The sequence below is a fragment of the Grampus griseus genome (genome assembly GCF_964374135.1).
Source record: "Grampus griseus genome assembly, chromosome: 9".
Taxonomy (NCBI): domain Eukaryota; kingdom Metazoa; phylum Chordata; class Mammalia; order Artiodactyla; family Delphinidae; genus Grampus; species Grampus griseus.
The window spans coordinates 98,092,114-98,115,252 of record NC_139003.1 but is presented as its reverse complement, the minus strand read 5'-3'; the positions used below and the strand labels follow the sequence as shown (position 1 = coordinate 98,115,252).

The window sequence follows — 23,139 nt, the reverse complement described above, 5'->3', positions numbered from 1 at the left end:
CTCAGTGTGCAGTGCTGGCCTGTGCATGTGCAGTGAGCAGTAGTCCGCAGAGATGAGAGCACTCATTCACTCGAGTGGGATGAAGCTCAGAACATACAAGATGTTGGCATTCTGTGCTGACACCTCATCCACCAAACAGGCAGGCTTGGAAGTGTCCCCACGTGAGCCGATGATTTCCCAACCGCGTTGAATGCATCTTTTGTTTGCGTGCTCTGAGTTTAAAGGCGTCTTTGTTTCTCTAGATTTTTTATTTTATTTTTTTTATTTTTGGCTGCATTGGGTCTTCGTGTTGGTGCCTGGGCTTCTCAGTGCGGTGGCTTCTCTTGTTGTGGAGCACGAGCTCTAGGCGCACAGGCTTCAGTAGTTGTGGCCTGCGGGCTCAGGAGTTGTGGCTCGCGGGCTCTAGAGCGCAGGCTTGGCAGTTGCGGTGCACGGTCTTAGCTGCTCTGTGGCGTGTGGGATCTTCCCGGACCAGGGCTCGAACCCGTGTCCCCTGCATTGGCAGGCGGATTCTTAACCACTGCGCCACTAGGGAAGTCCCTCTAAATTTATTTATCAGCTCGCTTCGTCCCCCCTCTGGTGGACTGCTCTCGAATCTCAGCGTGTAAAAGTTATTCTGATGTGCTTCCAATGGGGTTTTTGCTGCTGTCCTGATTCTGAGCCCCGCAGGCCAGTAACCTGGGACCAGGCCCTAGACTTGGTGACAGACACATGTGGGCCCACAGTCGCCATTATACACCTCTCGTACAAGTTGCAGACCTCTTAAGACATTTTTTAAACTTAAGCCAAATTAATCATAGCAGCACTGTGCATGGTGTCATCTCTTAGAAATGAAGGTAGATTTCAGCTTACATATATACGGTAATGTACCAAATGTACATTGATTTGTATGTGATAACGTACGTGAGAATGTACCAGAAACTTGTCTTGCAATATAGTTTTTAAATGCCCAACGCACTTTGTCATTAAAGCGTTTCCAAAGCCTCGTTGTCTATCAAAGTTGTGCTCTGCCCCGGGGTTGGAGACGTGGGTGGGTCTCGGCCCTGGAGTGGGCTGCAGGCCTGCAGACCCAGCCACCACTCGGGCCCCGTGTGTTTTCACCTTCCCTCTGAATGGGGATAGGACGCCTCTGAGAACTGGGAACGACTTGAAAGAAAATGCACGTGCAGCCTTGGTCGGTAGCAGTTGAGGTGTTTTCTTACTGGAAGCACTCACCCCCTGCCGCTTGCAGTTCTTCCTTTCCTTACAAAGGCGCTCCGCTGCCCTGCCTGGATTCCTAGCATGGTGTGAGGTAAATGAATCTGTGACTCTCGTCACCTCAGGCTGGCAGTCCCGGTGAAAACTCCACGTTTTGCTGGATACACGTGGGAAGATTTTGGATTAGGAGACCTGAGAAGGGTGAAGATTTAAATCTGCCGTCTGCCTCTCACCCTTGGTTACTGTCTGTGGTCCACCCGGCTCAGTGCCTTTGGAAGCTGGTACCCCCAGATTAGGGTGCCTCCTTGACGGAGAGGGGCACCGGCCAAACCACCGTGATGAGATAAAGAAGCTTTGTGTTTGGTTGAGATCCTGTCACGGGCTGGTATGTTTTTGCATATACATATTGCATAGCACTCAGCTGCACCTTGGATGTATATATTCACAGTCATGCTCGGACTGAGGAATTCATTGCTTTTTCAGCTCTTACCACGTGCCGTGCACTTACATAGGTGCCTGTGTAGAGAAAGAGCAAGTTTATAGAAAACACAAAAGCCAGGGGAATATGAGAATTCCATAGTTTGACGAAAAGGAAAACCTTTCCTATGCTCCAGGGCCCAGCAGGCACTTGCTGGGCATCTTGGGGTGAATGTCGTGTGTCCTCAGGTCTCCATGGGTCACGCACTGGGACAGACGGACCGTGTGATGTTACAGTTAGATTTCCTGGAGGAGTGTGAGGTTGGGCTGCTGTGAAGTCAGTGTATAACTGAGGTCCTGGGGGATGGCTTTTTGGGTTTGTCTTTAATTTCTTCTCTGCAAAAGCAGACCATTGAATTGGACCTTAAGAAGCCCAGAGCAGTGCCTCCCTGGGTGCTGGCGGGCACGTAATGCCTGGGAAAGCAGCAGGAGGGTGTCAGAGTGGCCCTGAGGATCCCTGTCTGATGTACTGGTCATTCGGGGTCTTTCTAAGATCCCTTCTCGTTCTGTTTCACTAGGGCAGAGCCTGTGCCAAAGACGCGCAGGTCCCTGGGAATCTCCTCTCGGTGGTCCCCGCCCTGCCCTCCTGTGTACGCGGGGGAAGCCCACAGTTTGTCTGCATGGCCCCCTTTCTCTGAAGCAGCTTCCTCGTAAGGCTTCTGAGCTTCCTTTGCTGTGTCACGTACCGAGTCCTAAGGGAGACCCTGCAGATACCCCATTGTTGGGGGAGCAGCGGCCCTGGATTCCGTGTCATTGAGTGCACGCTGGGCGGGACGGAGTGCTGAGAGGTGATAACATGGCCCCCCGTAAGGACGTGTCAGGCCGGCAGGCCCGTCAGGGGCTGGGGGGCTGGAAGACACTGACCAGCTGGTGCCTTTGGACGGCACACGCCCCTCTGGAGACGCAAGAGGGGGCCGTCGAGGGGGACCCTGCTGGCCTCCCCGTGCCCTTCCAGGTGCTTTAGCCATCACTTTGGCGTCCGTGGCTCACCTCACGCTTCTCTGCCCTCCCGCTCACATCCCAGATGGCTAAGGCTTTCTGAGGCTTCCCCCGGAAGAGGAACTCGCGTCGCCTCTCTCTCTGCCCTGCCACCTCGCTCCTCTCACGGCAGCCCAGGCCTCGCCCTCCTGCCCCATAGTTGCTCTCCGCCCCTTCCCTCCCCAGCAGTGTTTCACGGTTCCGCGGTCACCTCCCGTGATGCGGCCATGACCGTGCAGTGTGTCGGAGGACCGTCCGGCCCCGCCTGCCACGGTGGAGCGGGTCCCAGGCCGTCCCTGGGACAGCCCGCCGGCCCTCACCCGCCCTGGGATGTGCCTCCCAGTGGGGTGGGCTCCGTAAGGACCCAGCCTGCAGGAAACGGGGGCCTGGATTGGGGTTATGTCCCTCTCCCTCTGTAGCTTCCAAACTATTGTCTGTCTGTGTTTCACTCATCAGTACCTCCCGGCATCTAACATAGATAAGGTTCGACATGAAAGTTTGTGCTGTTTTCTCATAATTGAGTAAATAAGTGAGTGAATAGGAGAGAGACACCTTTTACTTAAAGGGAAGCAGGCACACGGCTTCTAGGAGTGTGGAGGACGGCAGCAGGGGTCGATGGCTCGGTGGCCGGCACGACGTGTGCAGGGGAGGGTTGGCATTGCTGACAATGGACAGTCCGTGTCTGCACTTGATCCAAGATTCCACTAGGGGTACGTGGGTGACCTTGCAGGTGTGAGCACCCATGGGTACCCAGCTCCCGCTGACCCAGATCCTAGGTGCTAGGTAGGGGCAGCCTAGTCTTAGGGGAAGAGTTTTCCGAATGTGACTTTTCATCAGAATTGCTGCCACTTGCAGCACAAGCACGAAATCTTTTTCCCTGTAGCTCCAGCTAAGCATGAGAGAAGGCAAAGGGGCGGACAGATCTCCAGAAGGTTGTGAAGTGCCTGTAAATCCCCACCGGAGTTGTCCTGGTCACAGATGCTGCAGCGCGCAGGCGGCATTCTTCCCCTCCACCCGGCCATGGGCTGCCCCAGACTCATCAGGCCCACAGAGTCCACCGGCATGAAGGGAAGGACCCACCCTGGGGAGCGCTGCTGCGTCACTGTCCTTCCTGGGCCTGGCTGCCAGACGGCCACCTTCCTCTCTGTTCAGGGAGCGGTGGGCCACGGGAGAGGCCTGTCCATCCGCTGGCTGGGGCTGCCCTGGGCTGTGGCATTTCCTACAGATCCTGTGCAGGAGCCACTGCCCTGCTGGCACATAAACAGGCTGGAGGGTGTGCCCTGCTCAGACCTCTGGAGCAGAGGGTCCTTGCGATCTTCTTGGCCTGTAACTTAGAGAGGTAGCCTGCAGGTCCCAGGCATGCCTGTCTCTCCTGCTGAGAGGCGTGTACCTGTCAGCTGTCACCGGGTTGATGAGTGTGTCCGAGGGTCGCACCAGGGCGGGGCGGGTGTGACTCCGCACAGTGTGGTTGGAGCGTGTCCTGGAAGCCTGCTTGCAGGCACCTGGTCCCATCGTGGTGTGCTGGAGGCAGTGCCAGTGCCAGCCTGTGAGCAGGAAAGGGGCCTCCCGGGAGGGATGTGGGGCCTTCTCTTTCAGGGAAGACTTTAGGGTAGGTGACATAAGCACCAGGATTTAACAGATGAGTGGGACGGTGCCCAGCCCGAAAGGCAGGAGAGGCAAGGGGCGAGTGCCCACTCCCTGCTGCGCTTGGTGGGTGTAAACCTAGTAATGCACGTATCTACTGCCTGGAGCTTCGGCCGCAAAAGCCACACACGGAACAGAGCCTCTCTACTCTGCTATAGAGATTTGTTACTGTCAGATTTCAGGTCACGAGGGACAGAGCGTGGACTCACCTGAATGAGGGGGATAGTGTCCCAAGTCTTATAAAAATGTGGGATCATTTGAAACGGGCTTTGAAGAGTATATAGGAGTCCACCAGATTGCTGCATGGTGGGGCTGGCCTTTCAGAGAGTCGGAAGAACATGAGCAGAGAAGAGGGAAGAAAGGGATAGAATGTGTTTAGGCCCACCAACAGCCTGTTGGTGGACTAAGCTACCAGCCAGGTGAAACAGGCTACGTGGTTAGAAAAGAGACTCTGCAAACTGGGAGTGGTAGGACATGGGAGCCGCTGTGGCCAGGAAGAAAACCTGCAGGGTTTGACAAGAGGAAGGTCCCCCAGGCTGCCCTGGGCAGGGGATGGAGTGAAGGCCGTGGGGCTGGGGACTGGGGCGGAGGAGAGGCAATGCCCCTGCCCCGGGGGGAAGGGACGGGGCGTGGACCCTGGCTGGCAGGGGTGGAGTGCGGAGCTGACCAGGGACTCGGCGGTTGCGGAAGCTTCTCTTTTGTGAGCATTGGATCCCGGGGAAGCAGGTCTGCCTTTGGGGGAGATGCCTCTTGAGGCGCAGATCCTGGACAGGAGGCCCGCTTGAGGGGGCGGTTTGGGGGGTGCTGGCGACCCCCAGGAGTCTCCAGCCCTGCGCGTGCGCGCAAGCTGCTTGTCCCTTGAGTAGTGCTGGGTCTGGGGCTGAAACTAAGCTGCAGAGGGTTTCAGCTGGGAGTTTGCAAGAGATTAGAGGCAGGGAAAGGGGAAAAGGGGAAAAGAAATGAAAAGGAAGCAAACTGCGCAGCAGAGCGAGGCGGGGCCACTGCCGTTTGGAGGCACTCAGTGGGCAGGCTGCCCGCGACAGCCAGCGGCCGCCCAGCAAGCCCGGATTCTTTCCCCGGACGAGCTCTTTCCCTGCCGCCCTCTGAATGGGCCTCCTCAGAGGCGGCCGTTCCGCGTCCCGCCCCGATTCCCCCGGGACGCCGGAACCCAGAGTCGCCCTGCCCCGGTGGGTGGGGGACGCCGCTGGGGACAGCCCTGGGAGCGCCTTCCGCCCGGCCCCTGACCTCCCGGGCCCGTCTATGGACTGACCAGCACCCCAAGGTGCCCAGGTAAGCGCCGCGCTCAGCCCCAGCTCTCCTCCACAGCCTCTGGCCACGTCTCCGGGGCGATGCTGCTGAAACCTGATCTCTGGGGTGGTGGGGGGGGGAGGGGACGGGGACGGAGGTAGTGGGAGGAGGTGGGATGCAGAGTCCCAGGACCAGGAAGCAGGGGAGACCGGACTTGGGAGGAGGGTGACCCTTCCAGTGTCTCCTGTCACTTGAGGACAGCCCTCAGGTCCGAAGGCTGTGGGACAAAGCGCCGCAGCCCCAGAGCCTGGAGGGCTCCTCCTTCCAGGAGAAAGCCATGCTTTGTCTTTGCCGAGACTCACTGGGGCAGAGGAAAGCCTGGTGTACAGATGTGCGGCTTTCCGGAGCCGGGGCTGCTTCCCAGCACAGCACATTCTTTTGCTGAAACCGAGAAAGCCTGCCTGCCCGGTTCCAGGGCCGTCCGTCCACCCCCAGAGCCCGTGAGGGATCTCGGGCTGCCCCGAGGGCAGAGGGCCCCGAGGCTGTTCCCAGGTGCCCCTGCTTCTTAGGGGAAGCAGTGCTTTTACTAAATGCAGCAAGCCAGCCTCAGGAGCAAAGCTGGGGTTTCAGAATGAGTTTGCCCGTTGTGTTGCCCACTCTCGGAACAATCAGAGGGAGGGTTTCAGAATCCATGACTGTGAAACAAGACACACGGTCACTGAAATAACCTGCCCACAGTATTAGCAGAGCTTCCAGACGGTAGAGTGTCTGGGCCCTTCCATGCATCTTACCTCTGAAACGTCCGAGGTGAGCCGGGCCAGCACCATGGGCCCAGCCTCTGAGGGTGGCACGTGCCTGGATCAGGGTGGCCACCCTGGGGCATCTGTGCCTGAGGATCCCGCTGGTGTTCAGCATCTGCTGACCCTGGGCTGACACAGCGCTGTGTGTGTGTCTTAGCTGGAAGGATGAGGGTGATCAAGAGGGAGACAGAGGAACACTCCCTCTAAGAAAGGGAAGCCCAGGCCAGTGAGCGGTCTGCCTGCTCACTTTTTCCGGCCTGAAAGTCTTGTAAGTTCTCCCTTCTAGGACTGGGAGGTTTCTCCGCAGCTGAGTGGATGATACTGTCTGTTCAAATGTTTCCTGACATTCTAGTGCAGTATATACACGAGAGTAGTTTTCCATGAATTCCGTATGTATATCAGTATGTTACAAATTATCTGGTTAGGATGGAAATACTTTTCCAACTCCGAAGGTGTATTTAAGAGAGTTCTGGTCCGTTTCTATCAGGAGAGAGAGATCTTTCTCTTCCTCTGTGGGTGACGGTGGCTGGTGGGATCCCAGGAGCCGGCTTCTGGGGCGCTTCCTACAGACGCTCTTTCTAAGTGGGAGCTGCGGTCCCAGGGCTGCAGACTACTCCCAAAGGCCCCGAGCCTTCTCTGCACGCGGGGAACTCGCACAGCAGGCTCCTCCGAGGTAGCGTTACGCTATACTTGGAGGCAAAAGGCAGTGACTTTAGGACACGGTTATCCTATTACATTAAGGCTGCTGACTTTGAGATCTCCCTAATGCGGGGCAAGGGTGTCTTGTGGAAAGAACTGTGAGTTGACTGCCTTTGAACAAGTTTCTTCACCTCACCTTTCAGCACCTCTCTTTCCACGTCCATAAGATTGGGGTGATAAATTTGCACATGGAAACCTTTTTCTGAGGATAAATCAGATGATGGCTGCGTATAGCTTAGCACAGCGCCTGGCATGTAGTCGTAGGTACTCAGCGAAAAGCAGCTATTATTCTGATTTCCATTATCGTTCTCTTTGTAAAGAATGTTGATATGCATGATATAAGCGGGATTTTAAAACATCTTTGAGAAATCTGTGATTTACAAGTCGTGGACATTCAGGTCTGCACCTGTAGCCACCGCAGCATTGCTCTGAAAGCATGAAGAAAGTAGGACTTGGGTTTGATGATCAACAAAAATTCTAGGCAAGCAGCTTACACATTAAGAAGTGTTTACTGACCGTCGTCCTGACTGTCGCCTACGTTGTCTTTTTTCTCTCCTACCCTTCAGTTTCCCCTCCCTATATTTTAAGAAAACAGTAAAATAACATCCAAAGGCGTAAAGCCACTCAGGTGAGTTGGAATCAGGTTGGCTGGTGACGGTGGTTTTGTGTGTGTGGCTGAAAGGTGTTAAGTGACGTGGAAGCTGGTGTTCAGCCATCAGTGGCGCGTCCAGGGTTGGTTCTGAGTCCCCGGTCCCACCCACTTTGCAGAAGGCCCCTGAGACAGTCTTTATACCAGGCATTCTCTTGTGACTTAAAGGTAACTGAGTCCCAGTTTACAGAGGAGCTGGGTTCCAGAAGACCTCCTTTCACAGACTACGCTCCTGTTTCCTCCTTTAGGGCCATCACCCACTTTATCCTGCAGATGGAAGTTTAAGGGCACTGGACGAAGTGGAATTCAGGGAACCAGTTCAGCTTCCAGTTCTGCCACTAAATACCAGGGAACTTGTGGCCTGGAGCAGTGTTCTCTGATATCTGAGACTGCTTAGCCGCAGGGAGGGCATGTGGTAGGATTTTACAAACTTGGAGTGGGAGACAGCGGAATGAGTTGGAAGGACTGGGGTTAGGGTATGATTAGGACACAACTGGGTGGAGGACCCAGGCATCTTGGGACAGCTGGCTTTCCTGGGTGACTGAGTGTACACAGAGAAGCTTCTAGAATGCCATGGGGCTCCTTGACAGCTCTGAGAAGGTGAGAGAGCAGAGTCTCCCCCAGGACAAGATTTGGTCCTGGAAGGTGCGGGTCTCGGGGTCCCTACCTGGTGCGTCTGTTGGTAGGAGTAGACCTGATGTCACCCAGCCGTCCCTCTGTCTCAGAGCAGTCGCTTTGAGAAGCTCCCACGGTTTTCCAGTTGTCCTGTAGGTTCTGATGCCTGTTCACGTTCTGGTTCTTGGTGTGATGAGTGGCTTTTAGGTTTTACCCTGGACTTTTTTGATACCGTGCTGTGAGCTCTCGATTCTCTTTCATCCCGTCTTCTCGTTTTAGGCGGTGTTCCTGCCCAGGTGCAGTTCCAGGGCCACGTGGACATTTCGATGTTTAGCTGCACCTTCCCGCTGGCCCTGCTGACACAGGCGAGGAGCAAATGCAGCTTGTCTGCTCGCACAACTGCACTGGGGCCTGAGGCTGGGTGGGGAAGGAGGCTGGCTCACCCTGCGCCCAGCTGACACCTGCCTGGTGCGGAGGTCAAGGGCCACCTCCTCCTGTGCATTGGGGGATGGGGGTCCTGTGGGTGTTCGGTTGGAATAGGACAGGTATTGCCGAAAAGGTTTTCTGCTGTTAGGCTGCTCTTTTCGGATGGGTTGGTTTTGGATCTTTGGCTAGACGAGCAGGCTTTTCCTGGAGCTGCTTTTGTCTGACAGTTCTGGGATCTATGGGAGGCAGTAAGGAAACCAAGGAACTCACCACGGTGTCCTTCCTCACCTCCCCAGGTGCCCAGGTCCTTCTTTCCATCTGTCAGAGTTCCCTGTGCGTGTGGTTGTGTGATGTCCAGGGCTGCAGTGGTAAATTCAAGGACCGGGGGGGGGAGTGGGGCTACTCCATCTTGGCCGGAACCACAAGTCCCCAACATTATTATTTTCGGCATTGCTAATGTGGTAAACGTTTACCGCACAGACACCTACCATGTGCTGGGTGACTGTGGAAACCAAGGTGAAGCAGGCATGCGTCTCACTGCAGGGACTTCACTGGCTGGTTGGAGAAGGGATGCACAGACGCCTGAAACATCCAACGCAAGTTCAGGAGATACATAACAAAGTTAGTGAGGAAGAGGAATTTAGTAGAAGGCCTTCCATAATCAGATCCTTGTGTGGAATGTGAAGCCTTAGCTCGGGACAGAATCCTGTTTCCTAGAGCAGGTGGGGTTGAGGTAGCACATGGGCAGAGTTTTATAATAAAAAGATGAAAACCAAAGAATGCCACCTGTTGCCACCTCACTGCCCAGAGGGAAGAAGGGGAGGCTCAGTCCCAAGACCACAGCCCCAGAAATCTCCTGGACAGGAAGTGGGAGTGGCGTCCCACGGTCATCTTGTGGGGAGGCCGTGACCCCTGATGACGAGTTCTCCAGAGCACGCCCCAGCCCCGTGGAAGGGGTACCATCGGTTCACGTTCCTGCGGGGTCAGGGGCAGCACGGACCCAGCTCCACCGGGCCAGGGACACCCAGCCCCTTTGTACCCGTCCCTCAGCGCCGCCTCCTCTGGAAGATGCCCTGTCCTGTGGGAAGACGCCATGCCCACCCTGGGAACGAGAGAGGGTCTCTTACATTGAATCCAAGGCAGGTGGATCTCTGGGCCACTAGAAGGAGGAAACAGTGTGCGCTCCGGGTGTAAGTGAGAGCACGCCCTGAGCCTTAGCTTCCTGGGTCTGCCCAGGACATGATACCCCTGAGGGCTTGTTTCAAGCGCCGAGGAAGCCTGTTAGGTACCCCCCAGGTAGTAATTAGTAGTAGTGTCTTGGTAATTTATGAAGAAAGCTTGCTTTTTCTGCACACGTTGGGAAAATCCAGGTTAAATTACGCAGCAGTGCCGTGTACTGCAGCGAGCCGCCCGTGTGAACTGAGAGGGCTGGTGCCCACCTAACGAGGGGTTCACGGCGCTACGTACGTTGTGTAATCGGGGTGATTTAGAAGGACCGGGCGAAGACACCACTGCCTGGGAAGGGACCTGGTTTTAGAACCTGAGCAGTGATAATCTCTGGAAAACAGCAGACTTCTGGCTTCTGAAATTAGGGGAGAAATTGGCCGCCTAGGGCCCCAGTTACTGTGTAGGGTGGGAGGTTAATGGATGCGGGTCCCCCTGGTGCCCTAGGGGTTCTGAGAGGTGAGGATCCTATGAGGATGTCTTGGATGCCTTTAAGTCTTCCACAGGAAATAGGGCTTTCCACTCACAAGACACTCTGTGAGATTACAGGAGGGTTTTAAGCCCTGGCCCTCTGTTGGAACGTGGTTTTAAGTCTCCATGGTACGGTCCTGATGTGAGGAAGCTCTCATCCCGATGAAGACGCTTCAGGGCTCCTGTGTCAGCCATCTTCTCCAGGCTGATGGCTCTGTCCTTAGAAGATCCAGGACAAAGTTTAGCATGAAGGCCATGTCCCATTTCCAGAGGAAAGCCAGAGCCACTGGGGACTCTGCCTGAAGGAAGAAAGCGGTTTTTCTGAGAACCTAAGACTTCTAACCAACCGGGGGTCATGGGTACAGCATCTTCACCAAGATAGATCGGGCCTCATCTCGCATGTTCTGTGCCTCCTGCTGACAGTTTATCCGTTCCTGGGTGAGTCTCGTGGCTCCCCGCACTGTCGCCCTCATCAGCCCCTTACTCTGCACATGAGTTATACAGGTTCTCCCTCTGCTTGGAACACACTCCCTCTGGTGGTTTTTTTTTTTCGGCTCAGCCCAAGCAAAGCTTCCCTGTGTCAATGCCTCTTTTCTTCTCTCTGGCGCCATCTCTCCCCATAGCCTGACAGCTGCCGTAATCATTCTTGTCTACCTGGATTCCCGCTGGATTGGAAGTAGCTTTGAGGCAAGGCTCTTGTATCCCTGAGGCTGCTTTCTGGTGCAAGTAACCAGTCCCCACTCAATCTTGGGCAAAGGAACATGAAAGGAGGACATGAAGCTATTCACAGAAGCCAAAAGGTGGGAGCAGCCCAAGTATCCACCCAAGTATCCAAGTATCCACCATCGTGAAGGGCTGAACACGATGTGATTCATCCATACGATGGAATGTTACTCAGCCTTGAAAAGGAAGGAAGTTCTTACACATGCTGCCACGTGGATGAACCTTTAAGACATAGCCAGACACGGAAGGACAAATACTGTGTGATTCCACTTACATCAAGTACTTAGAGAAGTCAGACTTATAGAGACAGAAAGTAGAAGGGTGGGTGCTAGGACTGGGGGAGGAGGGATGCAGAGTCATTGTTTCATGGGGACGGAGTTTCAGTTTGGCAAGATGACGAGAGTCCTGTAGATGGATGGTGGTGATGGTGGTGCAACATGTGAACTGTACCTAATGCCCCTGAACTGCACACTTACAAATGGTTAAAATGGTAATGTGTGTTATGTCTGTTCCACCTCAGTTTTTTAAAAAACGGAAATGTAAGTGAGGCCAGAACAGAGGGCAGTTCCGGCCTCGAGTTTGGTGTCAGGAGGCCTCACACCCTGACCCCCAGTTTCTCAGCTCTGTGTGCAGGCTCCCTCATCCCTGGGCTCTGGGGGGTCTCAGGTATCCTCAGGACCTCCAGGGCCAATGCCATTCTTCCTTAAAGTCTAGCAGGAAGGATGGAGTTTGTTTTCCTGAGAGCTCACTCCAAAGCCCATTTTGGAAAGAGGCTCGTTCTTTACAGGTTGCTAAGAGCCCTTGTTAGTCATTTGAGAAGCTGGCCTTGCTTAGTGCATCATCAGAGTAGAAACTGCCTGGAAAGACTCAATTGTGAAGAAAAAACTGTTTCCACTGTTGCCACATTAGAATTCCCCGCACAACACCAATGCAATGGGGGCAAATGTGTTTTCTTTCCAGCATGCTTGAATCAAAACCTCTGAATAGAAATGAGACATCTTAAAAGAATAAGAAGAAACAAGGTCCTGCTTGTAGTGAGCTATTTTATCTGCATTTTCTGGTTCTTCTGTGTTATTGAGTAAAGGGAAAACTGTGGCATATATTTTTTGAAGGGGGTAATTCCGGTTTGGATGAGAACTTCACAGAAGGATCCCCTGTCAGTTAACAGACAGGGGCCCTGACTGCAGTGCTGGTTGGGGCACTTCTGGGCCTGCTGGGGGCATGAGAACATTGATGCTTCTAGAAGAGAGAGAGACAGTTCATCCTTGGGAGAGCACTCCTAGTACTTACTGAAAATGGTGACCTTAACCCGTAGAACACATTCGTATGATGTGATTGTGACAAAGATTTACAAAAGAAAAAATTCAAGATCAAGAAAGTATGTGTTTATCCATATGGGGGCCGTTGATCATTTCCTTCTCTGTTTGTAGAGCATCTCTGGGGCCAGAGATGCAGGACTTTGATTTTTGACAAAAAGCATCTATCGCAGCATTGTTTTTTCAGTCTTCCAGGGTTTTTCTCTATTTAATTGACATTATATCTGGCTGACTGCCCATCTTTCCCTTGCTTTCAAGAAGATTGGTTAAGTGGTCTGTTGTTCATATACAAATAACTAAAAAATTACAAGATAAGAGTTCCCTTTAAAAATTACTACTATTGGACTTCCCTGGTGGCACAGTGGTTAAGAATCCGCCTGCCAACGAAGGGGACACTGGTTCGAGCCCTGGTCCGGGAAGATCTCACACGCCATGGAGCCACTAAGCCCGTGCGCCACAACTACTGAGCCTGCACTCTGGAGCCCGCGTGCCACAACTACTGAAGCCCGTACACCTAGAACCTGTGCTCCACAACAAGAGAAGCCACAGCAATGAGAAGCCCAAGCACCGCGACGAAGAGTAGCCCCCACTCGCCACCACTAGAGAAAGCCCCCACACAGCAACGAAGACCCAAGGCAGCCAAAAATAAAAATAACTAAATAGCGCTTCCCTGGTGGCACAGTGGTTGAGAGTCTGCCTGCCGATGCAGGGGACACGGGTTCGCGCCCCGGTCCGGGAAGATCCCACATGCCGCGGAGCGGCTGGGCACGTGAGCCATGGCCGCTGAGCCTGTGCGTCCAAAGCCTGTGCTCCACAACGGGAGAGGCCACAACAGTGAGAGGCCCGCGTACCGCAAAAAATAAATAAATAAATAAATAATTTGTTTGAAAAGTGCACGGTATAAAGCCTACAAAATTTAAATATCTAATAAATAATTTTTAAAAATCACTACTATTGAACTTCCCATGCAATCTTGCTTTTTAAAATACTTTAAATTTAGAGGTAGACAGCAGAAAAAGGACCATTTTACATATGAAATGTTTTATGTAAACCTCGTGGTAACCATAAAGCAAAAATCAAGAGCTGAGACATGACACACATAAAAGGGGGGACTGAGCAAATCACCATAGGTGGAAACCACCAATTTACAAAAGGAGACAAAACCAGAAGGAAAAAGAAACAATGGAGAGAGAAATTTAGCGCTAAAGAGACTCAAGAAATCATCTGCTCTGATCCTAATTGATGGGATTCTGTGAATGAAGAACCTAAGGTCCCAGAGGTTGAGAGTGTGTTCAGTGGTCCATGACTTGTGGTGGAACCCAGATTAGAACTTGGGAATCTGTGTGCTCCTTCTCCAGCAGCCCCAGTTTCACACCTAGAACTAGAGTGAGAGAGAAAAAAAGGTTTGGTAGTGTTCCATTTTGCAGAACTCTCTCAAATGGTGGAGAAGGGAACTTCCTGGTTAACTACGTCATCCCAGGAGGGAAGGTCGGAGGGATGGTGATAGATATAGATATGAAAGATAGGTAGATAGCTATAGATAAAGGATAGATGAAAGGTGAACAGATAGATAAAAAGATAGACGGATGATAGATAGATAGATAGATGCGTACACATGTACCATTTGGTCTATCAGAATGCCACCAGCCTTCCAGGATTCCATCAATAGATTTTCTCATTCACTTCTAAAGGTTTATTGTGAACATGCCAGCCAAAGGTTGAGACGGTTTAGATAATTAAATAACAAAACTCAAGTGTCATCACCTGGATAGGCAAGAATAACCTTGACCTCAGCTAAATATATTTTCTTTTTCATTAAAGGTCATATAAAAATGTATTGGCAATTTGTAACTATTAAGAGTAAGTAATATATGAGTGAATAATTTTTATACGTTTTGAAGATTTTTTTATGTACCTAGGAGACAGGAAAATGTTGATTTTTTTTTTTTTTTTTTTTTTGTTAAATGTCACATGCCCTGACTTTTGTTAGCAAGTAGTGGTTCCTACCTCCAAGACAAGAGGCATACGGGATGAACCTTGATGTGCGGGCCCCTCCTTTACTTTTGCTGCCCGCCCATTCCCTTCCCGTGAAGGCCTCAGCACCAGGGTCTGGATGACAGGGAGCTGAGAGCAGCGAGGGTTCCCTTTCTTCTTGTTAACTTATACTATGTGATGTAAATAGTGGTGACCAGAGAGCAAATGTCACCCAGCTTCCCACAGAACCTCCTGTAGCGGCCCAAATGGAGCCTAAAAATAGGCCTTTTGGAAAAGAGCCTGTGACCCTCTCTCACCCTGTTCTGGGTAAAGGAAGTGCAGGAAGGGGAAGCAGAGGGGAGATGGTGGGCTGGACATCCCGGGAGCCCAAAGGGAGGCCCCTCCTCCCAGCCCTCAGCCCAGGACGCACCATCTGCACAGAGAAAACCAGGAAGTGAGGCGGTCGATGGATTTCCAACCACTGAAGGTATTATGCGGCCTCCTCTGGGCGTCAGCAGAAAAGGGAAAATGTGAGAATGTGGTGAGAGGAGGAACAGACTTGCCACTTTGCCGGGATGATGCCAGGGACCCAAAAGAGCCCAGATCGGGTTGGGCACCAGAGCTCTGGCGTGCACGGGGTGTACAGCAGGGTCCGTGTGGTCCCCAGTCCCCCGACTCTGTGGACACGCCCTAAGGGGGGCTGTGGCCGCAGAAGCCTGACTACCCTGGAGCCCCTCATGTGGTTGGTTTAGGACAGACAGACGTGCTCTCTGTGGCATCTGGAGCCAAGGAAAGCCTGCCAGCCGCAGGCGGGAGGAGGGCAGCCGGGACCAACGCCTGCACGCTTGTCGCCTGCAGGACCTCCCTCGTGTCGGAACTCTCCTCTGCTCCCGTGGCCGTCACCGCACCCCTGAGCCTCCTTCTGGGTCCAGAGCTGAGAAGACGGAGCCCCGATCCCCACCTCCACCCGGCAACGGGGCCCCCGTACAGTCGTCCTTCTGGAAATTTCACCTATCGTTCAACCGTGAACAGCAAATGTGCAAGTTGAACAAAAACCAACCAGGTGGGGCTTCCCTGGTGGCGCAGTGGTTGAGAATCTGCCTGCCAACGCAGGGGACACGGGTTCGTACCCCGGTCCAGGAAGATCCCACGTGCCGCGGAGCAACTGGGTTGTGAGCCACAACTACTGAGCCTGCGCGTCTGGAGCCTGTGCTCCACAACAAGAGAGGCCGCGACAGTGAGAGGCCTGTGTACCGCGATGAAGAGTGGCCCCCGCTCGCCGCAACTAGAGAAAGCCCTCACACAGAAACGAAGACCCAACACAGCAAAAATAAATAAATTAATTAAAAAAAAACAAAAGAAAACCCCCAACCAGGACACGTTCTGTCTGCTCTCGGGCGCGTGCGCTTCGAGAAATGAGGGGAATCCACGCAGCAGGGTCTGCAGGCTCGACTCACGCAGCTGGTGCCTCTGCCTGGGCTTGCAGCCCGATGTCAAGGTCGTTCTCCAGCCACGTGGGTCTCCCGTTCTTATGTCTCTGGATTCCCAGCAGGGCCGGTGGCCAGCGCTCCATCACTTGGAGAGTGAAGGGTGTACCCTTACCTCCCACGAGGTTCCCACTCCCCGTGCTGTCTGCATCTCTGAGCACGTGGAGGGGCCAGGAAGCCGGGGCCTCCACTCTGAGGTGCTTGGCCGCCCCCTTAGGGGTTAACTCCTGTTGCCCGGGCAGGGGGCAGAGGCCGATCTGACCAGAGGGAACAGAACCCAGCCACGTGCCCCAGAGTTGGCTCTAACTGAGTTAGGAACAAAGCCACTTTCATGGGAAGCACGGTGCTGGTTGTTTTCTGGAACAGGCAGCATGATAAGAGCACAAAGCGGGATCTTATTTCCCCTCGGCTTCTCCTCTTTTGCTGGGGCTCTTGGGCGCCGTGGGAGTGTGGTGTGGGATTCCTGAGGTGGCCGCGGCCCTGGGACTCGGCCAGCGTACGGCTCCCGTCGCTGCACGGGGAGCACGGAGAGCAGCCTCGGTACTGGAGGAACTGATCCTGCGAGGAGCTGCTGTGTGCATGCCCGTGCCATGTGCTCTCCGGCGCGCCCGTGACTCGCGCAAACAGCCCGAAGGCGGGTGCGCTAGACTTGATGGGGAAACTGTTTTTCTGATCCCATGGTTCTGTGCTGCTCCTTGACGTGGGGTCGTAGGGGCTGCTTGGCGTCTCGATCCTCCTCCCACTTTTCGGGCCAGCCTCCTGAACCATATTTCCACGCTTTGCCCTGCCCTGTACTTTTCCGTCGGTGCTTTTGTTAACTCATTCATTAATTCACAACATGACTGACCTGAAGCTCCCACCAGCTGCAAGCGCAGTGGAGGGGCCAGCAGTGAACATTGGGGGCTTCTCCTGCCCTGTGAGCATGGAGCCTGTTTCTGAAACATGTTCAGTTTAGTTATTTTGAAGTCTGTATCTTTTAACTCCAATGTTTGTATTAGCTGTGGGTGTTTTTCCTTTTCTTTTTCATTTTTTTGTTTTCATTTTCATGTTTTTGTTTTGTTACCTGGCATGCCTGATCAGTTTTTTTAAATTAAATATTTGATATTATCTCCATAAAATTGTAGGTAGATTGATAGATGCATAGATGTCAGATAGATAGATGGGTGGATAGGTGACAGATGGTTGGATAAATGGATGGGTAAACGGATGGATAAATGGGTGAATGGATGGATCGATCGATGATAGATGGAACTGAGTGATGTGAAATTTTTTCAACTTTATTATTTTCTGATCAGTCCTCCCTTGTTTTAAGACAGAAAGCAAAATAACCTGTATTTCTCACAATATTATTTTATTGACCATGGTAGATTTGTCCAGTTCTCAAAGCTTAGTTTTTTAAAAAAAGGCAAAATATTAAAAAAAAAAATACCCAGAAATAGTGGAGATGCTAGGCTGCGAGCGGGACGGACATCTGGTCAGCGGATCGTGTGAAGTTCCCTGTGGTGTGTGGGTGTCAGACAGGCAGGCTTTCCTGGTGCTCAGCTTCTCCTCCTCCTGTGACAGGGGTCAGGCCAAGTGGTCTCTGCACCTCTTGGGGGTGAAGACACCGCAGGCAGGACCGTGCTGGCGGAGGGAAGCGTTAGCCGAAAGCATGCGACCCAACCTGGGGCACAAAGTGCTGCTGGGCGGGCACTTTATGGAAAGCGGGTCTTTTCTGTGGTTTGCACAGAGGCCTTACCCTTTCTAGGGTGGGAAATGGCTTACCTCATCAGCACGGTAAGTATATCAGGGCAAACTGTTCCTCGGGTGAGACACTGGGCTCCTTCCCGTCTCACTGTAAACGCACATCGTCAGTGGGTGGTGGTTATCAGTACGTGTTGAAAGCCGCGCGCAGGGACTGGTCAGGTGTGTCTCCTTTTGGAAATGTGCCAGACACGAGGACGCTGCACTTGGCGGAGCCGGGGCACCTCCTCCTGCTGCAGAAAGCTTCGGAAGTGGCACTGCTTCTTACAGCCTGCTCGTGTTTCCTTGATCCAGAACCACGAGGCTGCCCTGAGGTTCTTGGTCACTCTGTGGGGATGTCAGAGAGCCCCGCTGGACCCAAACCTGCGACGCTCCGGGCCGACATGCCCACGGCGCCCTCCTTCCAGCGGGCGTTCACGTCCTCCTGCACGATTTCTGGCCGCAGCCCCAGCCAGCGGAGGGGGAGGTAAGGTGGTCTTTGAACCAAACACAGGCTGCTCTTACAGACCCCAAACCCAAGCACCACGGAGGGAAGGCGGGGGCTTGTCCTCCACATGACACCGGGCTGCCTTGTGGATTGACCACCATCACTTTTCAAAAATGCAGTCAAAATAAAAACTCCTGAGTCCACCCTCACTGTTAGCAGGTGGAGTGCTCAAGGAACACACTGCACTTAGAGTCTGGGCGCAGTGGCCAGCTCAGGACCGAGCATCTGTGAAAACGTTATCTGAGCTGAGGCTGGAAAGGGGGTGCAGTGGCCAGGCTAGGAAGGGGCCTGCCCGGGGCTGCAGATTGGGGTGGACAGGGCAGGCAGGACGTGCTGCTCTCGGAGACATGGAATTTGTGCAGGTGTTCGGGAAAGCATGGGGGGTGCAGGAACACCCCGCAGTGGGATTGGAGGACAGAAAGGATGGGCCACAGACAGCCAGAGAGAAATGTCCTATTTCTCCTTCACAAAGGACTGCCGCTGAGCAAATTCAGATGCTCAGGGTAGGAATCATTTCTTAGTATTTTACTTGTGGGCACATGGCCCTACAGTTATTTACCACCCTAATTCCACCTCCTTTCTCTTTACAAAAAAGGGGGACATTGCGTATCGGGACTCGACATCACACACAGAGCAAATACATGTTTGCTAGTGTGTTAGCTGTCTTTCTATATTTCGAAATATAGAGTAATTTCCAATATTCTTAATATTGGAATTTCCCATTTTCGATATGGCAATCTCCCATGTATCCTTTATCAGCTGGTTGTCCTGCAAGCACTTACGAAAACTGACTATGTCAGGCACCTGTGTTGGGCATCGGGAAGAAAAAAAGAGAACGGGGGGAGGGAGGTTTAAGCAGATCCCATGGTTGGTGCATGCGTGGTGGGACCAGAGGGAGGACACAGCTAATCCCTGTGCACACGTGGACACGGGCTTCAAAGTCAGGACACAGTTGAGCTACGTCTTGAACTGAAGAGAAGAGGGGACTTTGCCAGGTGAACAGCGAGGATGGAAGAGGCACACAGGCTGGGGAGGCAGGGTCGGACCCCACCCCCCACCCGGTCCCTGAGGCTGCAGACTGAGCATCTGGGGTCAACAGTCAGGGGGGAGGCTGGAAGGGCAGGGCCTGAGTTCAGATACTCGGGGAGTCTCGCGCTGCTGCAGGGGGAGCCTCGGCACCCAGCCTCCCCCCCACCCCGCCATGTGGGAACCGTTGCTAATTTCCAGGCATCTCCCTGGACGTGTTGTCCCCTGACGGTTTGTCTTTTGAACAGCCCTTCCTCGGCCGAGCACCAGTGGGTGGACACCAGCCCCAGGTCCACGCTGACCCTGCTGGGGAGCAGCCGGCCCGGCAAGGACGGCCCTGGGCGGCCCCACTTCCCGCCAGCCGAGCTCCAGACGTCCTTCCACGGCCACGAGCTGTCCCTGGCGGAGCCGCCGGAAGCTCTGGGCCCCCCAGGCAGCCAGGCCTTCCTGAGCTTCGGCACTGCCCCTGAAGGAGGTGGGCTCCCCCCCGGCGAGGACCCGGGGGCCTTGCTGGCCAATTCCCACGGAGCGTCCCAGGCCCCCGGCGCCCCGCGGACAGCAGCTGAGGCTGCCGACAACGGCTTCCTGTCCCACAGCTTTCTCACGGTGGCACCTGGACAGAGCAGCCACCACAGCCCCGGCCTGCAGGGCCCGGGGCTGACCCTGCCCGGGCAGCCGCCCCTTCCCGAGAAGAAGCGGGCCTCGGAGGGGGACCGTTCTTTCGGCTCGGTGTCTCCATCCTCAAGCGGCTTCTCCAGCCCTCACAGCGGCAGCACCATGAGCATCCCTTTCCCAAACATCCTCCCGGACTTTCCCAAGGCTGCGGAGGGAGCTGCACCTTCCCCAGGTAGGCGCGTCTCCACGGGTAGGGGGCCCGCCCCTGTGCTCACAGGTGCACTTGGGCAGGGACGGACCCTGGGGCTACAGCTGGGCCTGCCCAGTGAGCACCAGTGCTAGGGCTGGGCTGAGCGGCTTGAGAGAAGAATCCAGAGCCTTCAAGGCGTCTTTTCCATCTCACTAGCCCGAAGCACAACACCGCCTCGCAATTCATCCGGCTTGTGCGTTCGTTCACATTAGATTCATTCCAACAGCAGAAAATGCAGACACCTGGGGTGGTTCTGTTTTTTTCCCCTTTGACTTGGAATCAGGGTTCTGTGACAGTAACTGTAAAAAAAAACATGAAACAAATACCTTTGAAATTTTATTATGAAATGTTTCAAATGTAAAAGGTATAATAAGACACTGACAGGAGTAAAGCAACACCCGCTCTGCTCTGTGCGCTTCCTGTCTTTCTAACTACGTGTTGTTGAAATACGTTGCAGAGGCCTGATCGCAGTGTCCCGCTGTCTTTGTGTTTTCTGTTATGAAACAGCCACTCCCTGCTCCGAGTCAGGCTTCTCCCCTGTAGTTAAAGAGAGCGCTCTCCCCAGAGCACCCCGTCCTCGCCCAGGGTGGGACTTTGAATTTCTAGGTCCCTTTGAGGTGAGAGTTGCAATGAAAAACGCCCTTCACAGTTATTGTTTTTGAATTCTGTTTTGCAGATAATCCAGGTGATAAGCACGTGTCCGTGAACTTTGTCCAAGATACATCCAAGTTCTGGTACAAGGCAGATATCTCCAGAGAGCAAGGTGCGTGGGCGGGACGAGGGCTCTGCATCCGGGAAGCAGGACCGCGGGGGTGGGAGCGTCAGGGTGGGACGGATGAGCTGGAGGAAGTCACTTCGTGACTCGCCTTGAGGGAAAGGCTACAACCTTTACGTTTTTCTTGGAAAAGCTCAGTCCTAATGAGGGAGCTGGCCGGGATGGGCACCGGCCACGATCGTTCTAGTGTGTGGGGTGTAATTTCTGGTGGCTTCCACCAGACAAGGTTTGGCCAGCGTTGCCAATGATGACGTGATGAGAAGACATCATGGGCCCCAGCCGGTGGGGGAAGGAGAGGTGTCTTTCTAACACCGTTCATGGGCACACCTGCCTGTGTCACGCTGGAAAGACAAGCTGCTGGCGGACTCAGTCCAGCATGTCACACGCAGCACGGCAGCTCTGGGTGCGCGGTACAGTCGGAAGACAGCTGGCAAAAATGAGAAATGGTTAATATTTTTGAGCAGCGAAGTCGCGTGTCACTTTTTACGGGAACACGAATAGAAGAGGTGTCCCAGAGGGACGCTGGCATGCCGTCGGCGGTGGTCCCTCTGGGGCAGCCCTTCAGGCGAACAGCACTCGCTCCGGCAGAATTCGTGGGATCCCTGCGACGTGCTGGCCCTGCTCACGGGAGCCACCGTCCTCCCTGGGGGTGACGACACGGCCGCCCGTGGGTGGGCTCATCACTCCCGGACGTCCCTCCGAGAGAGGATGCCGTGGAGCTGGCTGGGGCTGGCAGATGCTGGCCAGGATACCCAGAAAGGAGATACCCCAGGGGCTGCTCTCAGCCAGTGGGGAAGAAATCGCAACTGCTCTCCGGGGGAGTGTTTCTCAAAAGTGCCTGGACGTGAACAGTTAAATGGCCGGAAGACAGCGCTGTCCGACGTTGTCACTGAAATCCTTCTACTCAATTAGGCAGATAATAAAAATGGTAAGAATGTGCCTTTCTTCCCATGAGCTCAATGGACCTATTGTCATTTCCTATGAGGGGAGCTCGCTTGGCCTGGAGAGGTTTCTGAGTCCCTGAATTGGCCTTTGTGCCGTGCACTCCCCACGTTCCAGGCTCTGTTGTGGCCAGATGCTCCTCCTCGTCCCCTCCCTGCTCTGGTCACAAGAACCCCCAGGACTGTGGCCCTTAGCTCCAGCTGTCTCATCCAGCCCGACAGACCCTGAGAAGTGCTTGTTGGGGACCCTGCCCTAGAGTATTCTGAGCAGACCCTCCTACTCTGGCGGCTCAGCCTTTCAGACCAGGGTGAAGGCTGGGCTGGGCTGCCCCCTTCTCTGACTGAACAGCCAGGCTCCGGCTCCGGAAGAGGCAGGCTTGGTTGGAGAGCACTAGGCGGGTCGTCCTGCGCAATGGCGATGGGAAAGCCTTCCGCGTGGGGTTTGGGGGAGACGATCTGGGTGGAGGGGACCTCCCTTGGTGGTACCTGCTGGGCGGTAGCAATTACTGTTGTCATTTGCCTAATCTTAGCCACACATTTAAAAATAGTTCTTTGGGGGGCTTCCCTGGTGGCGCAGTGGTTGAGGGTCCGCCTGCCGATGCAGGGGACACGGGTTCGTGCCCCGGTCCGGGAAGATCCCACGTGCCGCGGAGCGGCTGGGCCCGTGAGCCATGGCCGCTGAGCCTGCGCGTCCGGAGCCTGTGCTCCGCAACGGGAGAGGCCACAGCAGTGAGAGGCCCGCGTACCGCAAAAAATATATACATATTTCTTTGGGGTGGATTCCATCTCAAAATAGTTAATATGTGCATTGGGCATTGATTTTTCCAGTTGAACTCCAAAACCATAACTTCCTCTATTTTCTAGATATTTTGTATAGACAACACCTACACAGATGAATGTTCTGTTGGGTGTGTCAACTTCTCCAGATGGAAGAAAGCCATCCCTGGGTTTTGTTGTAACTGCTGGGATGTGCCTTTTTCTGGAAAAACTGTACTGAAATTTCAGGGAGATTCAGGAGGGGAAAAAAAAAGCCCTATAGCCTGTTTAGGGGCACAATTGTTCACATATTACTATGGCAAGATTAGTACCTTGGGACTTTTTAAAGGTGAACATAAAAACCGTAGGAGGAAAGTAAAGTAGAAATTAAGTATGGTTGTTCCAGCCGTGCTCTCAGGCCTCTGCCCTCGAATCCTTGAAAACACCAGCTGCAGGGAGAGAGGCGATGACGATCCCGTGGGTGTGCACGAGCTCCTTCTCACACCCTCAATGCGGGCTCGTTTCTGCTCCAGAAACAATGAGCCCAGCATCGCCCTCAGGTTCCCTCTGCGGGCGCGTGAGACCCCGGCTCCCTTGTGCCCGGCTGGCCTGGCTTCA

The 23,139-nt window shown here is 53.9% G+C and overlaps 1 protein-coding gene across 2 annotated transcripts in view; it reads left to right on the top strand.

Moving 5' to 3' along the window:
- TNS3 (tensin 3) overlaps positions 1 to 23,139 on the top strand; it is a 226,892-nt gene that overhangs the window by 180,654 nt on the left and 23,099 nt on the right. For both annotated transcript variants that reach the window (XM_082661487.1, XM_082661486.1), the window contains 3 exons: positions 17,966 to 18,137; positions 19,433 to 20,031; positions 20,726 to 20,812. In XM_082661487.1, the coding sequence (XP_082517613.1) occupies positions 17,966 to 18,137; positions 19,433 to 20,031; positions 20,726 to 20,812 (858 nt within the window). The remainder of the gene's footprint in view (positions 1 to 17,965; positions 18,138 to 19,432; positions 20,032 to 20,725; positions 20,813 to 23,139) is intronic.